Source organism: Marmota flaviventris, chromosome X, assembly GCF_047511675.1.
Source record: "Marmota flaviventris isolate mMarFla1 chromosome X, mMarFla1.hap1, whole genome shotgun sequence".
In the NCBI taxonomy this organism is placed as follows: domain Eukaryota; kingdom Metazoa; phylum Chordata; class Mammalia; order Rodentia; family Sciuridae; genus Marmota; species Marmota flaviventris.
In genome coordinates, this window is record NC_092518.1 from 57,120,520 (window position 1) to 57,139,105 (window position 18,586).

General features: G+C 49.8%; 1 protein-coding gene across 6 annotated transcripts in view; it reads right to left on the reverse strand.

The window, feature by feature from the left end:
• The window catches only part of Dlg3 (discs large MAGUK scaffold protein 3), a 54,138-nt gene extending 46,620 nt beyond the window's left edge, over positions 1 to 7,518 (reverse strand). For 2 of the 6 annotated variants that reach the window (XM_027935863.2, XM_027935862.2), the window contains exons 1-8: positions 7,162 to 7,518; positions 4,108 to 4,161; positions 3,791 to 3,841; positions 3,257 to 3,381; positions 2,871 to 3,040; positions 2,445 to 2,581; positions 1,974 to 2,118; positions 1,071 to 1,230 (exon numbers count right to left, since the gene is read on the reverse strand). In XM_027935863.2, the coding sequence (XP_027791664.1) occupies positions 1,071 to 1,230; positions 1,974 to 2,118; positions 2,445 to 2,581; positions 2,871 to 3,040; positions 3,257 to 3,381; positions 3,791 to 3,841; positions 4,108 to 4,161; positions 7,162 to 7,518 (1,199 nt within the window). Of the gene's footprint in view, positions 1 to 356; positions 837 to 1,070; positions 1,231 to 1,973; positions 2,119 to 2,444; positions 2,582 to 2,870; positions 3,041 to 3,256; positions 3,382 to 3,790; positions 3,842 to 4,107; positions 4,162 to 7,161 lie in introns of those variants that run through there. The other 4 variants (XM_027935864.2, XM_071606244.1, XM_027935865.2 and 1 more) reach the window with 3 other exon arrangements.
• Between the last annotated feature and the right edge of the window lie 11,068 nt (positions 7,519 to 18,586).

The following is an 18,586-nucleotide window of genomic DNA, read 5'->3' on the forward strand; positions in this document are numbered from 1 at the left end:
ACTAGGTACCCCTAATAGGTGATGTGGGAGACAGAGATGAAGAAATCCCAGGTCCTCAAATGATGCTTACGGGCTAAACTGAAGAAAGGGGATATGAAAAATGCGACTAAAACTAATCATATCCGTGGAACCCCTTTCTAAATGGTCACAGTGTGATCAGGTGAGAGCAAACTTCCACACATATACTCACATACAACCCGACTCCCAGCACATTTCCAGGCCCACTTGTTACAAGCATCTTTCCTCAGAGAAGCCCTGAGTCCCAAGTGAGGGTCCCCCTTTCTCGGTCCCAGTCTCAGATGTGAGGCTCCCTCCCTGAGTCCCCGATGCTCTGGTTCCCAACCTTCCACTCCTACCTGGCATCCCCTCCAGGCCGCAGGGAGCGGAGCGGCCAGGCCCACCTCTGCGAAGCCCTCCTCCAGGCCGAAGCCGAGGCCGAGCCCAAGCCCAGGGCCAAGCCGGAGCCTGAGAATTTGCGGGCCCTCTCCATGGCTCCTCTGGCTCTCCCCCTGTCTGCCTACCCTTCCGGCTCCACCGCAGTCTGCCCAGCAGCCTACCAGGCCCCACCCCGCAAACCTGTCCCCCGGAATCCCGGCTGGCCAGACCAGTTCCACGGCGGGGTTCAGCCGCCGCCGCCACGGTGGGGCGGGGCCGTTCCCCGTGAGGCCACCGGGCCTGCTGGCCTCTCAGAATCCCGCCAACCCCACTGGCTGAACTGCTTTCTTCAATAATTTGGAGTGAGTGGCTGGAGCACAGGGGGGCGGGGGTGCAAACTATCTCAAGGCAGGAAAACCCACAGCCCCCACCTCCTCAGCCCCTAAACGCTCCACCCTACCCTTTATCTGCACTTTCGGATCGGGGCCACTCGGTCGGCGCTCCCCCTGATGGTAGAACTTGTCTTTGCAGCCACCTCGGTTCCTCTCTAGGTCAGAGAGAGGCCCCCTGCCAAGACGTCACAGCTAGGGGCAATGAGGGCCGGATACTCTTCTTTGCAAGAGGCCTGTCGCAGGCCAGAAATGATTCCTCTCCTCCCCCCTCCATGGGCCAGATGAATGGGGCGAGGGTCTTACCTGGTGAAGTCCTCCTCGGCCAGCATGTGCCTGGGGATAGGAGAGTAGCGAGTGGGGGGGACCTGAGGAGGAGCCGGGTAGCTGACCTTGCTCTCCACGGCCCCGAGATAACCCAGGCTGGAATTATGGCTTATGTGGTTGTCAGCCAAGGCAGTAAAAGCTGGGGTCAAGAAAGGGAGAGAAAAGTTCAGGGTTGTTCCAGGCAGGTACCTACCCCAACCCCCTTCTAAGGAATTTCCCTCACACCCCTTCTCAGGTCTCTAGGAAGAGATGCTGATTCCTCAGGCACCCCCCTCCCTTGGCCATCCACCCCCTAGGGTTCCTCCTCCGCAGTCCCTTTCTAAATCCTGGGCTCACTCCTGTGACTCTTAGAAAAAGCTGAAGTCAAGGCAGTCTACAAAGAAAGGCCTGACTAGAGGTGTAACTAATAATAATCCCTCACATCTCTGAAGCCTAATACAGTTTTCCAAGGGTTTTCTCCTCCATGATCTCATTTGATCCTTGCACCAGTCCTATGAGGAAGGCAGCACATATATCATTAGCTTTTTGCCAAAGAGGAAAGTAAAGACAGGTGAAAAGGACTTGTCCAAGGGCACCCAGCTCCAAGGGATAGAGCTGGGATCTGGACTCAGTTCTGAGCACTATCTCCTGCACTTCCTCTTTTTTTAAAAAAATTATTTTTTTAGTTGTCATTGGACACAATATCTTTATTTTATTTGTTTACTTTTAATGTGGTGCTGAGGACCAAACCCAGGGCCTCACACATGCTAGGAGAGCATTCTACCACTGAGCCACAATCCCAGCCCCCCCACTTCTTCTCTTCACAAGGGACACAAACAACTTCCCCTCCCCAAACCCAGGAGCACAGCCTGAGGCCAGGGACAGGAGCCAGAGAGTACGTACTGCTGGCGTAGTCAGGGGGAGCGTACATGTCGTTGAGGTGGAGACTGCCTGGCTTGGCCACTTTCAGATAGACCATATCAGATGTATTCTTCAGTGAGGCCACAGCTTCCTCGTGCCTCACATCCTGTAGATTGGTGTTGTTCACCTAGAAAGGGAGAAGCCTCAGCCTGGGAATTGGGAGAAAGGAAGGCCTCTCTCTGGGCTCCAGAGGGGTGCCCTTGCAATGAAATTCAATGGTGTGCTAACAGAGGTCCAAGTATAGTGCTGTGAGGACACAAGACAAGCAGGAGGAAGGGAAAGAGCAGGTGAGGGAGCCCCTGCCACAGAGAGAACTAGGGACTTGGTATGAGAAGATATTCTTGAAATACCCCAAGATGCCTCATCCCCAGTGAGGTTTAGGTGGAATGACAGGGTGCTAGAGCTCCTCCTCCCCACCCTACCATTTGGGCATCCCCATGAAGCCTGTCTCACCGCCAGCAGCCGGTCCCCAATCTGTAGGCGTCCATCCTTCTGAGCAGCTCCCCCCTCAATGATCTTGGTGATGTAGATGCTGTTGTCTCCCGGGATGTGCTGGTTGCCAATGCCCCCAGCAATGCTGAAACCCAGGCCTGGGAGAGGGTCACAGAGAAGGTTAGAGTGTTTGGTCAATCCCAAAGCCAATTCCCTTCCTCCAGCCAACCCACTGGCCCCTCAGGAGCACCCCCCCAGGAATCCCAAACACTAGGCTGCCATCCCAAGGTCAGTAAGGGTGAGACCTGAGGTCAAGAAAGAAAGCTATGAGCTGGAACTGGAGGAGTCACACAAGGAGTAAGGCCATTCCCTTCCATTCCCCATGGGGCCAGTCAAGACCTGGGGCCAGGGGCTCTGGCTAGAGCACAGGAACCCAGAGGGCCGCACCTTTGGGCCCTTTGAGCAAGTTGACCTCCATGATGGTCTCGGGTGGGGGCTGTCGCCTCCGCACCACCAACCGCACCACAGGACCTGCCTCCTTCAACGCCTCCACGGCCCGGCTGTGCACCACCTCCGACACGTCCACCTCATTCACCCGCAGAACACAGTCATTCACCCTGCAGGGGAAGCCCGAGAGGCATGACACTGTGCCACAGGCCCTCCACCCCCTCTCCCACATCCTTCCCCTCCTGCCCCCTCCTCTTCCTCCTCCTCCATCCTCTCCCTCTCCCCGTATCAGATCTAATGGAAGGGTCATCCTGCCAGACTGGCCCTCCTCCCTTCCTCTCCATCCCACCCCTGACACCCACAATTCTGCTTCCAGTATCTCTCACCCTAGTCTTCCATCCATGGCAGCTGCTCCACCAGGGATGATCTTGGTAATAAAGATTCCAGGGTCATCAGGGACATGGGGGTTGTCGATGCCACCTGCAATACTGAAGCCCAGGCCAGAGTTGCCCTGCAGAAGGGGGTGGAAGGGCACATTCTATTCACTGTGAGGGCACAAAGGAAGGTTCTAGGCAGCACCCCCCCCCCCCAGACCCAGAGAAAAATTTCCAGGCCCCCTGGTAGGCTGGTGGACATTTGTCAGAAACTCAGCAGGCTCCCAGCCTGTGCTGACCATCCTGGCAGGGAGGCCTCAGCAAACCCATCCCCTCCCCAATTCCCCAGGCCTCAGCGAGCAAGGTCAATTAATATTTGTTAGGGAGTTGATTGATTGATGCAGTGAAGTGGCTCTGAAGGCTGCTATTTCCCTGTCCTCTCAGTGCAGGTTCCTCATGAGTGTTGAAACTGGTGTTCAAGGCCCTCCCCTCTTTTGACTTCAGCCCTCTCCTCCCCTTTCATCCTCTCCCCACAGGCAGACTCACCCGTTCGAGTACTATCTCCTCATATTTGAACATGCCATCACTGCCATTCACCTAGGGGAAGACACAGGCAGCTGGCTCAGTGCCTCTTGCCCTCCCAGTCATCTGCCCTTTGGTCAACCTGCCTCCTCCCCTCCCCCACTCCCACAGAGTAGAGGGCCCACATATATCCCAGGTCACCTCTAGGCCACAGATGGGGACAGGCTGACCCCAAGGGGGCCACTCCCCTCCCCTTACATCCAACCATATCAGGCCAAACCCAGCTGCTTACTTAGCTCAGATCAATTGTCTGGGACTGAGCCAGTCAGTGGTGCACTCACCAAGAGGCTGGGCTCCAGGGCCTCAGGGTTCACTAGGAGGGGTGCAGGACTGGCCTAAGGGGGGTGGCAGAAATGGAGCATGGGGGGGCAAATTGCACCATACCCTGCTCCATAGGGGGTACCCAGAGGTCTGGCCAGAGAACCCCTCCCCTTCTGAACATAGCTCCCCCTGACTTGTGGACCATAGAGTCCTACCATGTCAGAAAGCAGACACCATCTTATCTAACCCCCTCATGTGACAGATGGTGACATCCAAGAGAGGATGTGGAATGTGCCTAAGGGCACAATGGGAGTTAGTGGCAGAGCAGGTCCTAGAACCTGGATATCCAGGTGCTCTTTGGATTAAAGCAAGCTGTCAAGGCCATCATCCCCTTTCTCCAGGAGAAATCATGGGGAAAAAGGAAAGTTGTCCCCTTCAGAGTACATAACGAACCCTTACTCTACACCATCTTCAGGGGCTCCAACAACACAATTCCCCAGGACTGGACAAAAGTCAAAGTCCTAATCCATTTTCTACCAAGGGACTGTTGATTCTTTGTATGTTCCAGCAGAAATGGCCAGGGTGGGATCTAGTCAGGATTCAGAGGCAAAGCCAGGGCAGGACAGGAACAGAGTAGACACTGTTCTTCATGAGGTGAGGGATAGCATGGTGACCCACAGACTGATTACCAGCAGAATTCTGTGGTCTTCAAAACACAATAGCCATGGAGAGGCAATGGAAGGGGTCAGAAATGCAGGGTTGATTTGACCAACCCACAGAGATGGCCTCCCAGACAGGACATATATGTGGCCACATTTCAAGTGGAAATCTGATTCTGGACAAACAAGTAGCACCTGCTCCCTGGTTCCCAATCTCATCTGCAAGAATGGAGAAGTTCTCTTGCCTCTCTCCCCAGGCAATCTGGCACCTCCCCCATCTTTTGTTGGCTCTGTTGTCCCTTTCCTAATCCCTAGCCTCCACTCCAGAAGAGAGCTAGAAACCCAGAGTGGGGGCTCCTTTGAGCACCCTGCTGTGCTTCCCCTTCCTACCTCCACCCCCTGCAGCTTTAGTTTCAAGCAGACAGGGGGGAGAGAGAGAGAGGCTAGTCACGCCTCCCCCGATTGGGGATATGGCTCCCAAGACTTCATGCCCTGCAGCCCTGGAAGGAGATTAGAGGTCTCCAGCTACAGCTTCACCCTGGTTCCTGATCCCAGGAGGAAGAATGGATGGTATCTTCAGAGACCCAGAACCAACACAGCTGCCTGAAGTACCATGCAACAGAAACACAAGCAAAAGGACACCCATTTGTTTCTTGTATGCATCTGGTGTACCATGTGTGCCCACATGTGACAAGCCATGCCTCAATCCCAGTTCAAGTGGTACCCAGAGACTTCCACTTCCCATTGGTCTACCCTCTAGTCCCCACTCCACCCTCACTCAGGGACCTTGCTTCCAGGGCCTAGGAGTCATGCAGGGATCAGCTCCAGGAAAGACATCTTAGCCAACTGGTATAGCCCTGGGATTGGTACCTGTCTTCAGCTGGGCAGGACAAGTATAAGAAAGTGTTTGCAATGGAAGGGCCAAAGGACAGAGGGGCAAAGGAAAGAAGGGTACTTGCTGGAGAGGGCAAGGAGCCAAGTCAAGGGACTGAGGCAAGGGATGCAGGAAACAGTAAGTATGGACAGACAGAAGGCCAGAACTGAGGATTCCTCTCTCCAGGAAGTCCCCACCTTTGCTTCTGAGCGAGAGCACATCCTATCCCCAGAGGAAGACAGAGGCAGCCAGGACGGGTCACCAACTTGGGGCAGTCAGCTCCTGCCCTCAACAGCAAAGCCTCCTCCTCCTCTCTCCCCACCCTAGGGGCTGCAGAGCCTAATAGCCAGACAGGCCTTCCGCCATGCATGCCAGGGACCTGGCTCTGCCGGCCCAGCCTCCATTTTGCTGCTTCTCCCACAGATGCTCCTTCCATTTTCTAAGCTGGCAGTTTAGTCTGGGAGTGGAAGCCGGAGTTGTGCCCAGCACCCAGAGGCTCCCAAGCTGTGCCAAGTCAGGACTGGGGGGCTAAGTTCTCCCACATCTGGAGCTGCCCAAGGGGAACATGCCCTACTGGGGCCAGACCCTGCACCAGGGCAGCTGCCCCTTGCTTGGCTCCAGGCACCATGCCTGCTCTGGAGCGAGAAAGCTTGCTTCACCCCCCCCCCCAACCCCCAGCACACACACTTCAGAGCTGCTTGGACAAAAGAGTCTGTCCTTCTCAGCAGCCTCTCAGCCTTGCTTGGGACGTGTCTCTCGCCTCCTCCCCCTCCCCTCCCTTGCCTGTCAAGCGCTGCTCACCAGGGACAACACACACACACACACACACACACACACACACACGGGTACACACTCTGGCAGCCACATGCTCACACACATATACATGTAACCACACACACATGGGCAAACCCAGCTATCCCTGCAGCCTCATCTATAGAGACACCTCCACATTCAGAGAGACATCCCCACACGTCCATGTGCACATTCACACACAAAGGGACTGGGACTGAGAGGACTCATGGCATCGAGGGATGAAGCTCAGCAAGCCGGGCACATGGGCTTCTCTACATAAGACTCACAGGCGCTCCATTGCCTTCCTCCACATACCCCAACATACATACACACACACATATGTCCCCCCTACGCAGAGTACCGTGCCCCCTCCTCCCCTCCTGTGGAGACACACACAACCCCCGCAGAACCTCCCGCCCCCTGCCAGACACAGAGACACTGCCAAACCCCCGCACTGAGACAAACCCAATTCCCCCACACAGGAAAATGTGCCCCTCCGCCATACCTTCACCCCTTGACACACACAGCTCCTCCCAATCCCCTCCAAATGGAGACCCCCTGAACACACACACACACAGGGAACCACATGTTCCCAACCACCTCTCTTTGCCCAGCTGCAATGCTAAGGCTCGGGGATCCACAGGCTTGGAGCCCCAGCAATCCCTGCTGCATCCCAGGCCTCTAAGGCACCCACTTTCCAGCCCTCCTGGATTGCCCCACCAGCGCCCCCCACCTCCGCTGGTCCATACCTGCTCATACCAGTCCCGGTTGGTACAGGTGCACTCAGGCCACCAGCTGGGGCCACTGCCGTTGAGTTTGGGGGTGCTCTTGCCTGGGACTGGCTTAGGGGGCACTGGCCCCACATCCCGGCCGGTGGGGATGAGCTTGGCCTTGGTGCGAGGAGTGGGGGTGGCCCCTGCCTGTGAGGGCAGGGTCTGCGAGCTGTAGCCCCCATAACCGGAGCTGGCCCCATTACCCCCACCTGGCCCATAGGGGTCAGGCACCTGCCAATCCCCGTAGCCAGGAGGTTCGAGGCGCCGCAGGGCGGCCAGGCGGGTCACTTCATAGCACTCGGGGCACTTACAGCAGTGCTGGTGCTTGTGCATGGCACTGCCCCCCGCAGCTCGGACCCCCCAGCCCACGCCAGTTTCCACGCCGCCGCCGCCGCCGGGCTCCCGGGCACACTCACACTGCTCGGACCAGGAAGGGGGGGGCACCCGCGAGGGCGCCCGGGCAGAGCGGGGCCTGGGGCCGGGAGGGCGTCCGGGGGCCTCTGCCCCCACGCTGCCCCGCACCCATGGCTCCCCCTCCAGCACTGGCGGCTCCGTGTCGCCCGTCGTGGCTTCTGGGCCAAGGCCCAGCGGCAAAGAAGAAGCGGGAGCCCAAGCAGAGACTGGGTGCAGTGAGGACCGCTTCTGCTCTGGTCCCCAGGATGGATCTGAGTGGAGTCAAGAGCATCTCTCCCTGGCTCCCTTCTCAGTTGATTCCAGCCAATCAGGGCGCAGAGTCAGGCAGCGGCAGCGGCAGGAATGCTAAACAGCAGCTCCTTAAAGGAACAGAGGCAGCAGCGTCCCCAGGCTCAGCCCCAGCTCCTCGGATCTCTAGGGTACTGTCCCCCTGGTGTAGGAGCAGAGGACTTGGACCAAAGGAAAGCTCGAGCGCGCGATCTCATCCCCCTATGTCCCCAATTTTAGCCTGTTCCCCTTCCACTCCGCCCCACCCCACCTCCAAGAGGGAGTTGCACAAAGATGCTCAATGGGTCCCCAGGCTTGCTCTGATCTGGGGCCACCAGAAGTAAAGACTTGAGGGAGCAGAACTGACCGAAAGGACGTTGGAACAGAGTGAGAAAAGTGCTCTTTCCTACAGGGGACAAGCATATAAGGTAGCATATGAGGCCTGCTCTCCTGTCAATACCTCTTCCTCAGGACTATTGTTCTCTCATCCTCTAGGCCCCGAAATGACTGTGTACCTCACACTTGACCTTCTTACATCACCACTGAGGGACTCAATCCTAGAACAGGCAGTAGTAGAAAACTCCAAGCACTTGTCCTTGGTCCACATACTCCTGTCCCTCCATTCCATTCTCCCATGGTTATGATGGGGGAAGGAGCTTCTGGATTCTAAGAGGAAAGAGTCCAGGATAGGAGAAAAGGTAAGAGACCTGAAGTGAGAGAAGTCATTCTCCGGGTCCAGAGAAGAACTTGAGAATACCCATCCAAAGGCATCTCCTTTGCCTCTCATGGCTCATGCAGCCTGTTGGGGGATGGGAGGAGGGTAAGAAAGCAGGAAGACTGTCTCTTGTTGTTCTGCTTTTGTCTTTAGCTTACAATGATTGAGACTTTACGAAATATTAAGTGTTTTATGTGCAAACCAAAATCCTACCAAGGTAGTAACATTATTACCTTGATTTTCCCGACAAGAAACTGAGGACCAGAGATGTTAATAAAGCTAGATAACAGAGCTGAAAGTAACAGAATCAGGATGTAAATCCTTGCCATCTGACTCCAGGGGCCATGCTCTGAACCATTCTAGTATAATGGATCTATTCTAAGTTCTGCTGCAAAGCCTAGGTCTCAGTTCAATTCAACAAACATTCATAGAGTCACCTACTTTGGACAACACCTTGATGTACATGCTAGGGTTACAGAGATTCCTCCTTAATTCAACAAATATCCATGCCACTATTCTAGGATTTGAAGATATACTTGCAAACAGAACAGAACAAAACAAACAAAACAAATCCCTGCCCTTGGGGAGTTTACATTCTCATGAGGAGACACAGACAAAAGTAAACACAATAAAAAAGTGAATGGTATAATGCATGTGGTGATAAGTGCCATAGACAAAAGAAAAAGTAGAGCTGGGCACAGTGTAACACACCTGTAATCCCAGCAGCTCCAGGAGCCTGAGACAGGAGGATCTCAAGTTCAAAGCAAGCCTCAGCAATGGCCAGACACTAAGCAACTCAGTGGGACCCTGTCTCTAAATAAAATACAAATTAGTGCTGGGGATGTGGGTAAAATGGATCCATGGATTGGGAATGCTAGGGGAAGACTCCAAATTGGGATTTTTTTTTTCTTTGAGCTATTCATCCCCACATTTTAATATGAAAATTTACAAATAAACATAAAAATTAAAAGAATTTTACCAACCACCTGGATTTCCAGAAAGATTTTACTATGTATGCTCTATCATATGTGTATCCTCCATATATGCCCTACAACGTTTTTTTTTTTTTTTTTTTTACATTACTGGCTATTGAACCCAGGGTTGCTTTACCACTGAACCACATCCCCAGACCTTTTTAATTTTTATTTTGAGACAAGTTCTCACTAAGTTGCTCAGAGCCTTGCTAAATTGCTGAGGCTGGCCTCGAATTTCTGCATGAACCTCATGAGTTTCAGGAGTTTCAGGCATGTGCCACCAAGCCTGCCCCCTTCAACTTTTTGAAAAGGAAAATTTAACAACGTACAAAAATGTTGAAAGAATAGGGCTGGGGTTGTGGCTCAGTGGTAGAGTGTTTGCCTAGCATGTGTGAGGCACTGGGTTCCAATCAGCACCACATAAAAATAAATAAAATAAAGATATTGTGTCCATCTATGACTAAAAATATATTTTAAAAAATGTTGAAAAAGTAGCACAGTGAATATCACTGTATGTCTTCCTCATCAAGTCAACAAATAGTAATATATTGTTTCATTTGTTCTATCTAGGGATCCTTCGCTTTTTTCCTGATCCATTCGAATATAAGTTTCACTACACTTCATCTCCTAAGTACTCCAGCATGTATCTCTTGGTAATAAAGACATTCTCCCACATAGGCACAATATTTATGATACCTAAGAAAATTAAGCATAATCTCACATCATCTAATATCTAATATGCAGTTTGTACTCCAAGTTTGCCATATTTGCCTTTTATATTTATTTTAAAAAATCAGAATTAACCAGTGTTTTGAAAACTTCCATTAGCTATTATTTTATAGCGGGTCTGCTAAAACAAATTCCCTTAGCTTTCCTTTGTCTGAAAATATCTTGATTTCTGCCTCATTTCTCACATTATGTTTATGTCTTTAGTCATTTTTAACCTAGAACAGACCCAAAATTTTAAAACAACTTTTATGCTGGGCATGGTGACACACATCTGTAATCCCAGTTACTAGGGAGGCTGAGGCAAGAGGATCAATAAAATAAATTGATCACATAAAAATAAATAAAACAAAGGTATTGTGTCCATCTACAGCCTCACCACCTCAGTGAGACCCTGCCTCAAAATAAAAAATAAAAAGGGTTGTGAATGTGGCTGAGTCATAGAGTGCTCTAGGTTCAATCCCCAGTACCACAAAAGCAAAACAAATAAACAAAAATAAATAAAAACAACTTTTATTTTGAAATAATTATAGATTTATAGGAAGATGCAGAGATAATACAAAAAGGGCCTGTGTACCCTTCACCCAGTTTCCCCCAATTATTTATTTATTTAATTTTTAGTTGTAGTTGGACACAATATTTTATTTTTATGCGGTGCTGAGGATCGAACCCAGGGCCTCGCACTTGCTAGGTAAGCGCTCTACTGCTGGGCCACAACCTCAGCCCTCCCCCAATTATTACATCTTCCATAATTACAGTACAAAATCCAAATCAGGAAGCTGACATTGATACAGTGTGTATATAATTCTATGCCACTTTGTCACAGATGGAGAGTCTTGTAACAACAACTGCAATCGAAATACAGAACTATTTTGTCACCACAGAGACCTAGTGGTGTCATCATTTAATTGAGGTAAGGAAAGAATAGAAACCTTACCTCCTTTCAAGTCCCTTTATTCCCTCTCTTTACTTTTCTTTTTTCTTTTTTTTTTTTTTTTGCGGGGGGGTACTGGGGATTGAACTCAGGGGCATTCAACCACTGAGCCACATCCCCAGCCCTATTTTGTATTTTATTTCTCCTATTTCCTTAACAAAACTGGCTGAGCTGCTTAGAGTGCGCCACTGTGCCCGGCTCTTTCCCATTTCTAATAAGATTATGTTAAATATTTCCTCCATTGAGATCCACAATCTTATACTCATTGCTTCAGTTATCAAACATAGATGACTGAAGAGAAGGAAAGTCTATTGTAATTGCCCATATTTGTGCTCATTCTATTCTTTCTTCCTTCCTGAGATTCCAAGATTTCTTCTTTTATCATTATGTTTTGAAAACTTCCATTAGCCATTATTTTAGAGTGAGTCTGCTGGCACAAATTCTCTTGGCTTTTCTTTGTCTGAGAATGTCTTGATTTCTGCCTCATTTTGCCACCTCCTCCTCCTGCAGTACTAAGGATCAAACCCAGGGCCTCAAGCATGCTAGCCCTTTTTCATTGTTTATTTTGAGACAAGTCTGGTTAAGTTGCCCAGCCTGACCTTGAACATGTTATAAGTTTTTTAGTTTGTTGTTATAGTCTTCTTGTTATAAAATTTCTAATTGATTCTTCATTATATCTCCTATTTCCTTGCCAAAACTTTCTATTTTTTGTTCATTTCAACTTTCTTTGTAATTGCTCATTGAAGCAGTTATTTTGAAATGTTGGTTACTTTTGATCTTGTCAAATAATTAAAACCTCTCTGTCATCTCAGTGCTGGTGTTTATTCATCATTTCTCCTTGAAGTTGAGGGTCTCAGGATTCTTGGTATGATGAATGATTTTTTTTATTGCATCTTGGGGATTTTTGTTGTGAGACTCTGGATTTTATTTAAACCTTGGTTTTGGTAGGCTTTTTTAGATACCAATGCCATCAGAGGAAGAAGCTACTGCCTACTTGCTGCCAGGTAAGGGTTCAAGTTCAAGTCTCCACCCCTTGGCCTCAGTTGGGGTTCCTTCTTACTGATGCACAGAGAGGGATATTCCAGCTCCCTACTAGACCTCCACTGATGTCTCCCTGGCTGAGAGAGGTTGAAATGCCGCTTTAGTTTTCCAGGCAGTATCCACTGACACTGTGGGTAGGAAGTGGAAGAAAGATTGACAGGGGAAGAATCAGGGCAGAGACCTCATTAATGCTTCATTGTTGTGAAAGTTCTGACTCTTCACTAGGCTTCCGCAGATACTCTGACACCACCCAACAGGGAGAGAGGTCTTATTACCCTGTGGGGATGGAAGTCTGGGCTCTCTACACAGCCCTCTCTGACTCCACTGTAGAGAGAGAGGGAAAGTCTGGACAGGGACAAAGTCTGGATTCTCTACTTGACTTTTCCTCGCTTGGGTGGAGCTGCAGGTTCTGTGGTGTTTGATTTTAGTGGTTATTGTCTAAGAATTTTCTATCTGGCTAAGCTGGTCTTCTGGCCAGAGAAAGCAAGCTTTTATTAGGGAGCATCTCCCTACTCATCTATTCACAGTGGCTTTTCCAAGCTGCTAGATTCTTCAGCACTCAGTCTGGGATATTCAAGGCAACAGGAAAACCCAGGGAATGTACCACCATGGTTTCTGGTCACTGAGTTTCCTAGTCAGTCTGCCCTTTTCTCCTTACAGTCTTATGTTTGTTTTATATATAATGTCTAAAGTTTTAACTATAATTGGTGTGAGGAATAGGGAGAAATATGTTTAGTTCAGTCAGGTCCAAAACTGGAAGTCCCCCATCTTTTTTTCCTTTTTTTTTTTAGTGCTAGGGATTGAACCCAGTACTCATGCATGCCAGGGAAGTGTTCTGAACCACATCCACACACCCAGTCCCTGATCTTTTTTTTTTTTTTAATTAAGCATGTTTATTTTTTGAAGAGTACAAGTCAGTTGTTTTGTAGAATATCCTACAGTCTGGATTTGTCTGTTTTTCCCCCTTCATGTTGTCATTTATCTTGTTCCTTTATACCCTGTATTTACTGTAACCTAGAAATTAGAATAGAGGGAATATTAAATAGGTTAGTGAGGATAAACCTCACCAAGAAGTTGGCATTTGAGCAGAGACTTGTGGCCAGTCAGGAAGTGTACTATGCAGAAGAGTAAACCTAGCAAGGGAACAGCCAGTGCAAAAGTCCTATGTAAGAGTGTACCTGGCCTATTCAAGGAACAGAAGTGAGGACCCAGTGGATGTAAGTGTGAGAGAGTGTGAGAATAGCCGGAGACAAGATCAGAAATTCAATAAGGTACATAGGGCCTTGAAGATCATTGTAAGAGTATTGGCTTTACATTTTAAAATATCTTTATTTTATTTTTTTATGTGGTGTTGGGGAACAAACCCAGTGCCTCACGCATGGTAGGCGAGCACTCTACCTCTGATCCACAGCCCCAACCCTCGGCTTTACTCTTCAAGACAGGGAGTCATATGAGGGTTTTGTGCAGAGAACTGACATGCTCTGATCTGGTTTTATCTGGATTGGTCCAGTTTCTTTGCGGACAAGAGGCTGCAAGGTGTAAGGGTAGAGGCAGTGAGACTAGTCAGGACGCTACTGAAGTGATCTTACTGAAAGGTAATAGTGGCTTGGAACAGGTGGCAGCACTGGAGGTGATGAGAAGTGGTTGGTTTCTGGGTATATTTTGAAGGGACAGATGTCAGGATTTGCTGAAACCACAAGATGTGGTTGCTTTCAAGGATTTTTTTTTTTTTTTTTTTTTTTTTTTTTTTTTTTGCAGAGCAACTGGGAAGGTGAAATGGCTATTGATTGTAATGAGGACTTTAGGAGTGGTCATTTTTGGGGGAAAGATCAGATTTGGACTTGTTGAATTTGAGATGTCTACTAGACATCCAAGTGGAGATGAACACAACCCTGCTGCCAACATGCTAAAAGTTAGAGAAATAGAAATACAGAATTAGATCATTGTAATATCAATGAAAAGTGCTATTTCAGAGGGGTGCACAGAAAAGCAAGTTATCAACTTTACTTGGGTGGGGAAGGACTTAAGAAGAGTTTCAAAAAGGGGTTGACATCTTTAGTTTGGGACTAGGTGTTCATTAAGTAGACAAAAGAGAGAAGTGTCGTGTTTTCTGTCTTCTTAGATCTTGACTCACAGTGGTTGTTCAGTCAGACCCAACCCAGTCACCAGTTGTGTGACCTTGGGCATTACTTCTCTGAGACTCAGTTCTTTAAATCTGTGAAATGGAAATAATCATAGCATTTTTGTGAAGATTAAATGTAGAACGCTTAACATACCTCATAGTAGGTTAGTGTTAATTATTATTGTTGAATATACGAATGAATGAATGAACGACTATCTTTCTTAATGGCCAAGTCTAGATTAGTCTGGTAACTAGGGAGCTTGAAGTGTCGTATAAGCTCAGCAGTTTGCTAATAAAGAGTGCTAAACTCCTTTCTACATCCTAAAAGTGGTTCAGGAAAAAAAAAAAAGTTCAGAGCCTGGACCTTCTGAACTTCTCTGATAGAGGAATTAGGTATTGGGAAGCCTGAAGTGAATAGAGAGGGTCAATTTTTTCTCCCAATTTTGTCTTGCCTCATTCCCTTTGACTCCTCCCTCCCCTCCTTCTATTCTTCTTCCTTTCCTCTTTTCATTTTTTAATGAATCCAAGTAAACTCCCTTCAGATTCATAGTAAGCTTCTCTCCACTCCACAGGCTCTTGAACACTTAGAATGAACCCCACAGATAAGCCAAGGAGATCAACAACACTGGGACTCTGACGCTTAACCAGAGACCCGCCCGCCACTCCCAACTGCTAGGGCTCCAGCCAGAGGCCCCAGGGAGGTCGGCGCCCCCTATGGGTGGAAAGCGTTCCCTACGCCCCTGCAGGCGGCTGTGGTTGCTAGGTGACCGCGCGGCCTGCGCTGAGACAGGCAATGGAGTTCGGGAAAGGGATTTGCCGGGAGAGAGACCATTTCTCTCCTTCCACCGCCTCTTCGGCGCCTTCAGCAAATAGACGGGGTTGGGGCGGCGCTGCTTGCTGTTGTCATATAATCTGAGCTCATTCTTGAAAACAGAGCTTCATCAGGTGACCTCAGTCTGTGTGTGGAGAAACGGATCTCACTTGCCCCAAATGTGGTTTCTTCTGGAATCTGAAAACCCAGGTCGCTGAAGGCAGAAGTTTCTGGTTCACAAGAAGTGGAGGATGGGCATTATTGTGGGTTCAATGAGAATTCTGACAAATTGAGAGTGGGTGGGAATAATTTTGGTGATCAGTCCTGTATCAATATTTCCCAAACACTCCCAATTAGGAAAGTCCAACTTTAACCCATTAAAATAAGAAGGCCCCATGGGAATGACAATATAAAGGATCATTCATACCTCTGTGGGGACAAAATTCTCAGTGACTTTCCTGAATTAGATTTCTCCACTAAGACGGGAGAGATCATGAGGTTGGCAGACCCCTGTGAGTAGGGACACAGCCCAACAAGAGGGAAAGAAATAACAAGAGAGAGTGGTAAACATGGTATTCAGTAGCTTCCTAGTTCTGTCTGGTTTGGGGATACCTGGCTCTGTGCTGAAGTACCTTGTCTTTATGAGAGTCTTTGGCAACCAGAAATCCACAGCTTTATCCTCCCAGCAACTGAGCATTCTGGCCCAGGAGTAGGTCCAGGCAGGCCAAGGCCATGGCTGTTTAATAACCTCTCCATTAGAACTTGCCCTTTCAGCTAGTACAACAGAAGCTTCCTGTGGCACAGCCCCAAGCCATGGCAAGCTCAGGGGAGAGCTGTGCCCAGGAGTGTCCTCGTGGGCTTTCCCCCAAGAGTTCCAAGGTAGTGATACTAGCCAGAGGTAACTGGCAGCTAGAGAGCATCTGGCCCAGCCACTGCCTCAGTCCCCAACATTCCACAAGACAGGATGGCAGGGAAGAGGATCCTGGCTCCCTGTGTTTCCAAATTGAACTGGGTCGGGGCTGTGCCTCTGCTCTATTAATAGCCCCCTAGCCCAGCCTGCTAGCCCCAAACCCGGATGCCAGGAGCAGTGAGTCAGCAGCTAAAAATAACAAGCAACTGCACCCGAACCCCAATGAGCAGCTTCCCCAGGCCCTCCACCCTTAAGTTTTTGTCAGTTTCAGTCTCTAGTCCAGAGCCTCATAGGGTTTAGGCATGCTATAGCTGTCCAGTCCTCCTGGGAAAAGAGTAAGGATTTACAATGGCAGACTCAGGGCTGAGTACCCAAGGCTGGAGGCCAGGGGCTAAGGGCAAGGGCTGGAGCTGGGCACTGGCCTTCCAGCTGGGTATCAGGACGCTGAGGTTAGAGGACAACAGCTGAGAGTGTGGGAGCTAGGAGGTTGGGGCTGTAGGGGTGGAGACACTGGAGTACGACAGGGTGAAGTCGGTAGGTGAGGAGAAGAAGAGGCTGCAAGGCTTGAGTCTGGGCGACTGACAGGGAACAGAAAAGAAGGGATAAGGGGAGGGAGGTACATGCTGAGAGGTTACATCCCTGCTGTACCTGACAGACTGGGAGCCCCAGAGCTGAAGTCGGTAATCCGCCTGACTGAGGGGCGGTATCGGGAATGGGGGAAAGTAAGGAAATGCAGCTTGAAAGGCAGTGTGTGAAGGAGACCTGCTCAGTGCAAGGCGGTGTGGATTCCCAAGACCAGGTCTCAGGCAGCAGCCGCCAGGTTTGCTCCAGCCTCCCTACAAGTCGCACGCCGGTGCCCCCATCCCCCGTGCCAGCTGCAGGCAAGGTATGTTGGTGTGGACGGTTGACTGAATATGCATGTGCATGTGTGTGCATGGAAGGGGCGGGGCGGCGAGAGAGGGGGAAGAGGCGGGGTCCGCGAGCAGGAGGGGGCGGGAACACAAATTCAAACTCGCCTCCGTAAGTCCATAGACCGGAAATACCCTGAGGCATACTGGGAATTGTAGTTCCCTTGGCAGCCTTGCAACCGAGGGGTCTAGGGTCTGATCCCGAGGTTCTTGTGCTGCCTGCCCAGGTCCCAGTCTGGCGAAAGAGGAGAAATTGAAAACAGAGTCTCCTGACCAGGCCAGAGCCTTAATTCGACTGACCTTTGTGTGGAGGCACGAACCAGGGCAAATATCAGTATAATGGAGGACTGTAGGGTCAGCACAGTGCATCCTCTTGTCCCAGTTTTTGACCTAGCCCTCTCCCGCCCCCCCCCCCTTTTTTTTTTTTACCAGACTTCACATCCTAGGCCAGCTCCACACTGGCCATCTCCACTGCTTAGCCCAGGGAGTTACAAGCAGCAATCACACTGGGGAACTTGCTCCTCGAGAGGAAGGCTGGGCCGGAAACAAAACCCTGAGCACAGCCTAGAGGAGCGAAAACTTATGGAAATCAGACAGTGCCTAGAGAGTCCGCAGTCAAGGACATGAGTCCCCATCGGCATGGAAAACAGGTGGCATTCAACAAACACGTCAAGGTGACGACGGACGCGGCCCTCCTTTGGGCGGGTGACCACAAGGTGGAGCCAAAACGCAATCCTACACAGCTCACTTGGGCCACCAGGAATGTTTCCCATGATGGCTACTTTCCAGCTTGCTTCTGACAGTCCTTAATTGCCACAGGTGGTTGTCCTCCCACCTCCAACCCACGAATCTCCCCATGATGAACCCTCAATATCATGTCACATCCAACCCGAGATAGAAGATGCACCCTCCTAGTCCTAGTGCCGAAAAGATTAGACTGTGACCAAATGGGAAATAAATTCATTGAGTAACAGACTGACAAGCAAGATACAGGAACCATCTAGTCTTGAAGAAAAAATAAAAGGTTGTTTACAGCAAAAAGCTACCTGTAGGCACAAAATTACATATCTAAATGGGCTTTAAGCAGAAAAGCAGCTAAATCACAAGGGTCAGGTGAGACACTCCATGGAGTGGGGACTGTGTCTCCATCATCTTAGAGTTCTCCAGGAAAGGTCACATTATCATCTCTTTCCACCACTGTTCTAAGCTGTGCCACCCTGATACACCCTATGCCTTCTAAGTAAAAACACACACACACACACGTCTGAAACCTTATCTTGTCAACCTTCCTTTTACTTCCTCAAATTAGTTTCAATTTGGGAGAAACTTCTCATGACTCACTGTTTCCCAAACTATATCTCAGGTGAAAACCCTGAGGGCAGCAGATTCCATGCAGCTTGAGGCATGCCCACCATCTGGGCAGAGGTCTATCCTGGTTCAAAACCTCCTCTTGGGAAAATTCCCCCGCACCACAACACACTACCCCAGAGTATTCCTCTTCAGCCCCTCTTCTTCCCTTGCAATTGACCAATGAAGATAGGCCTTGGACTCCAGCTGATGGAAGGCCAGCACACGACAT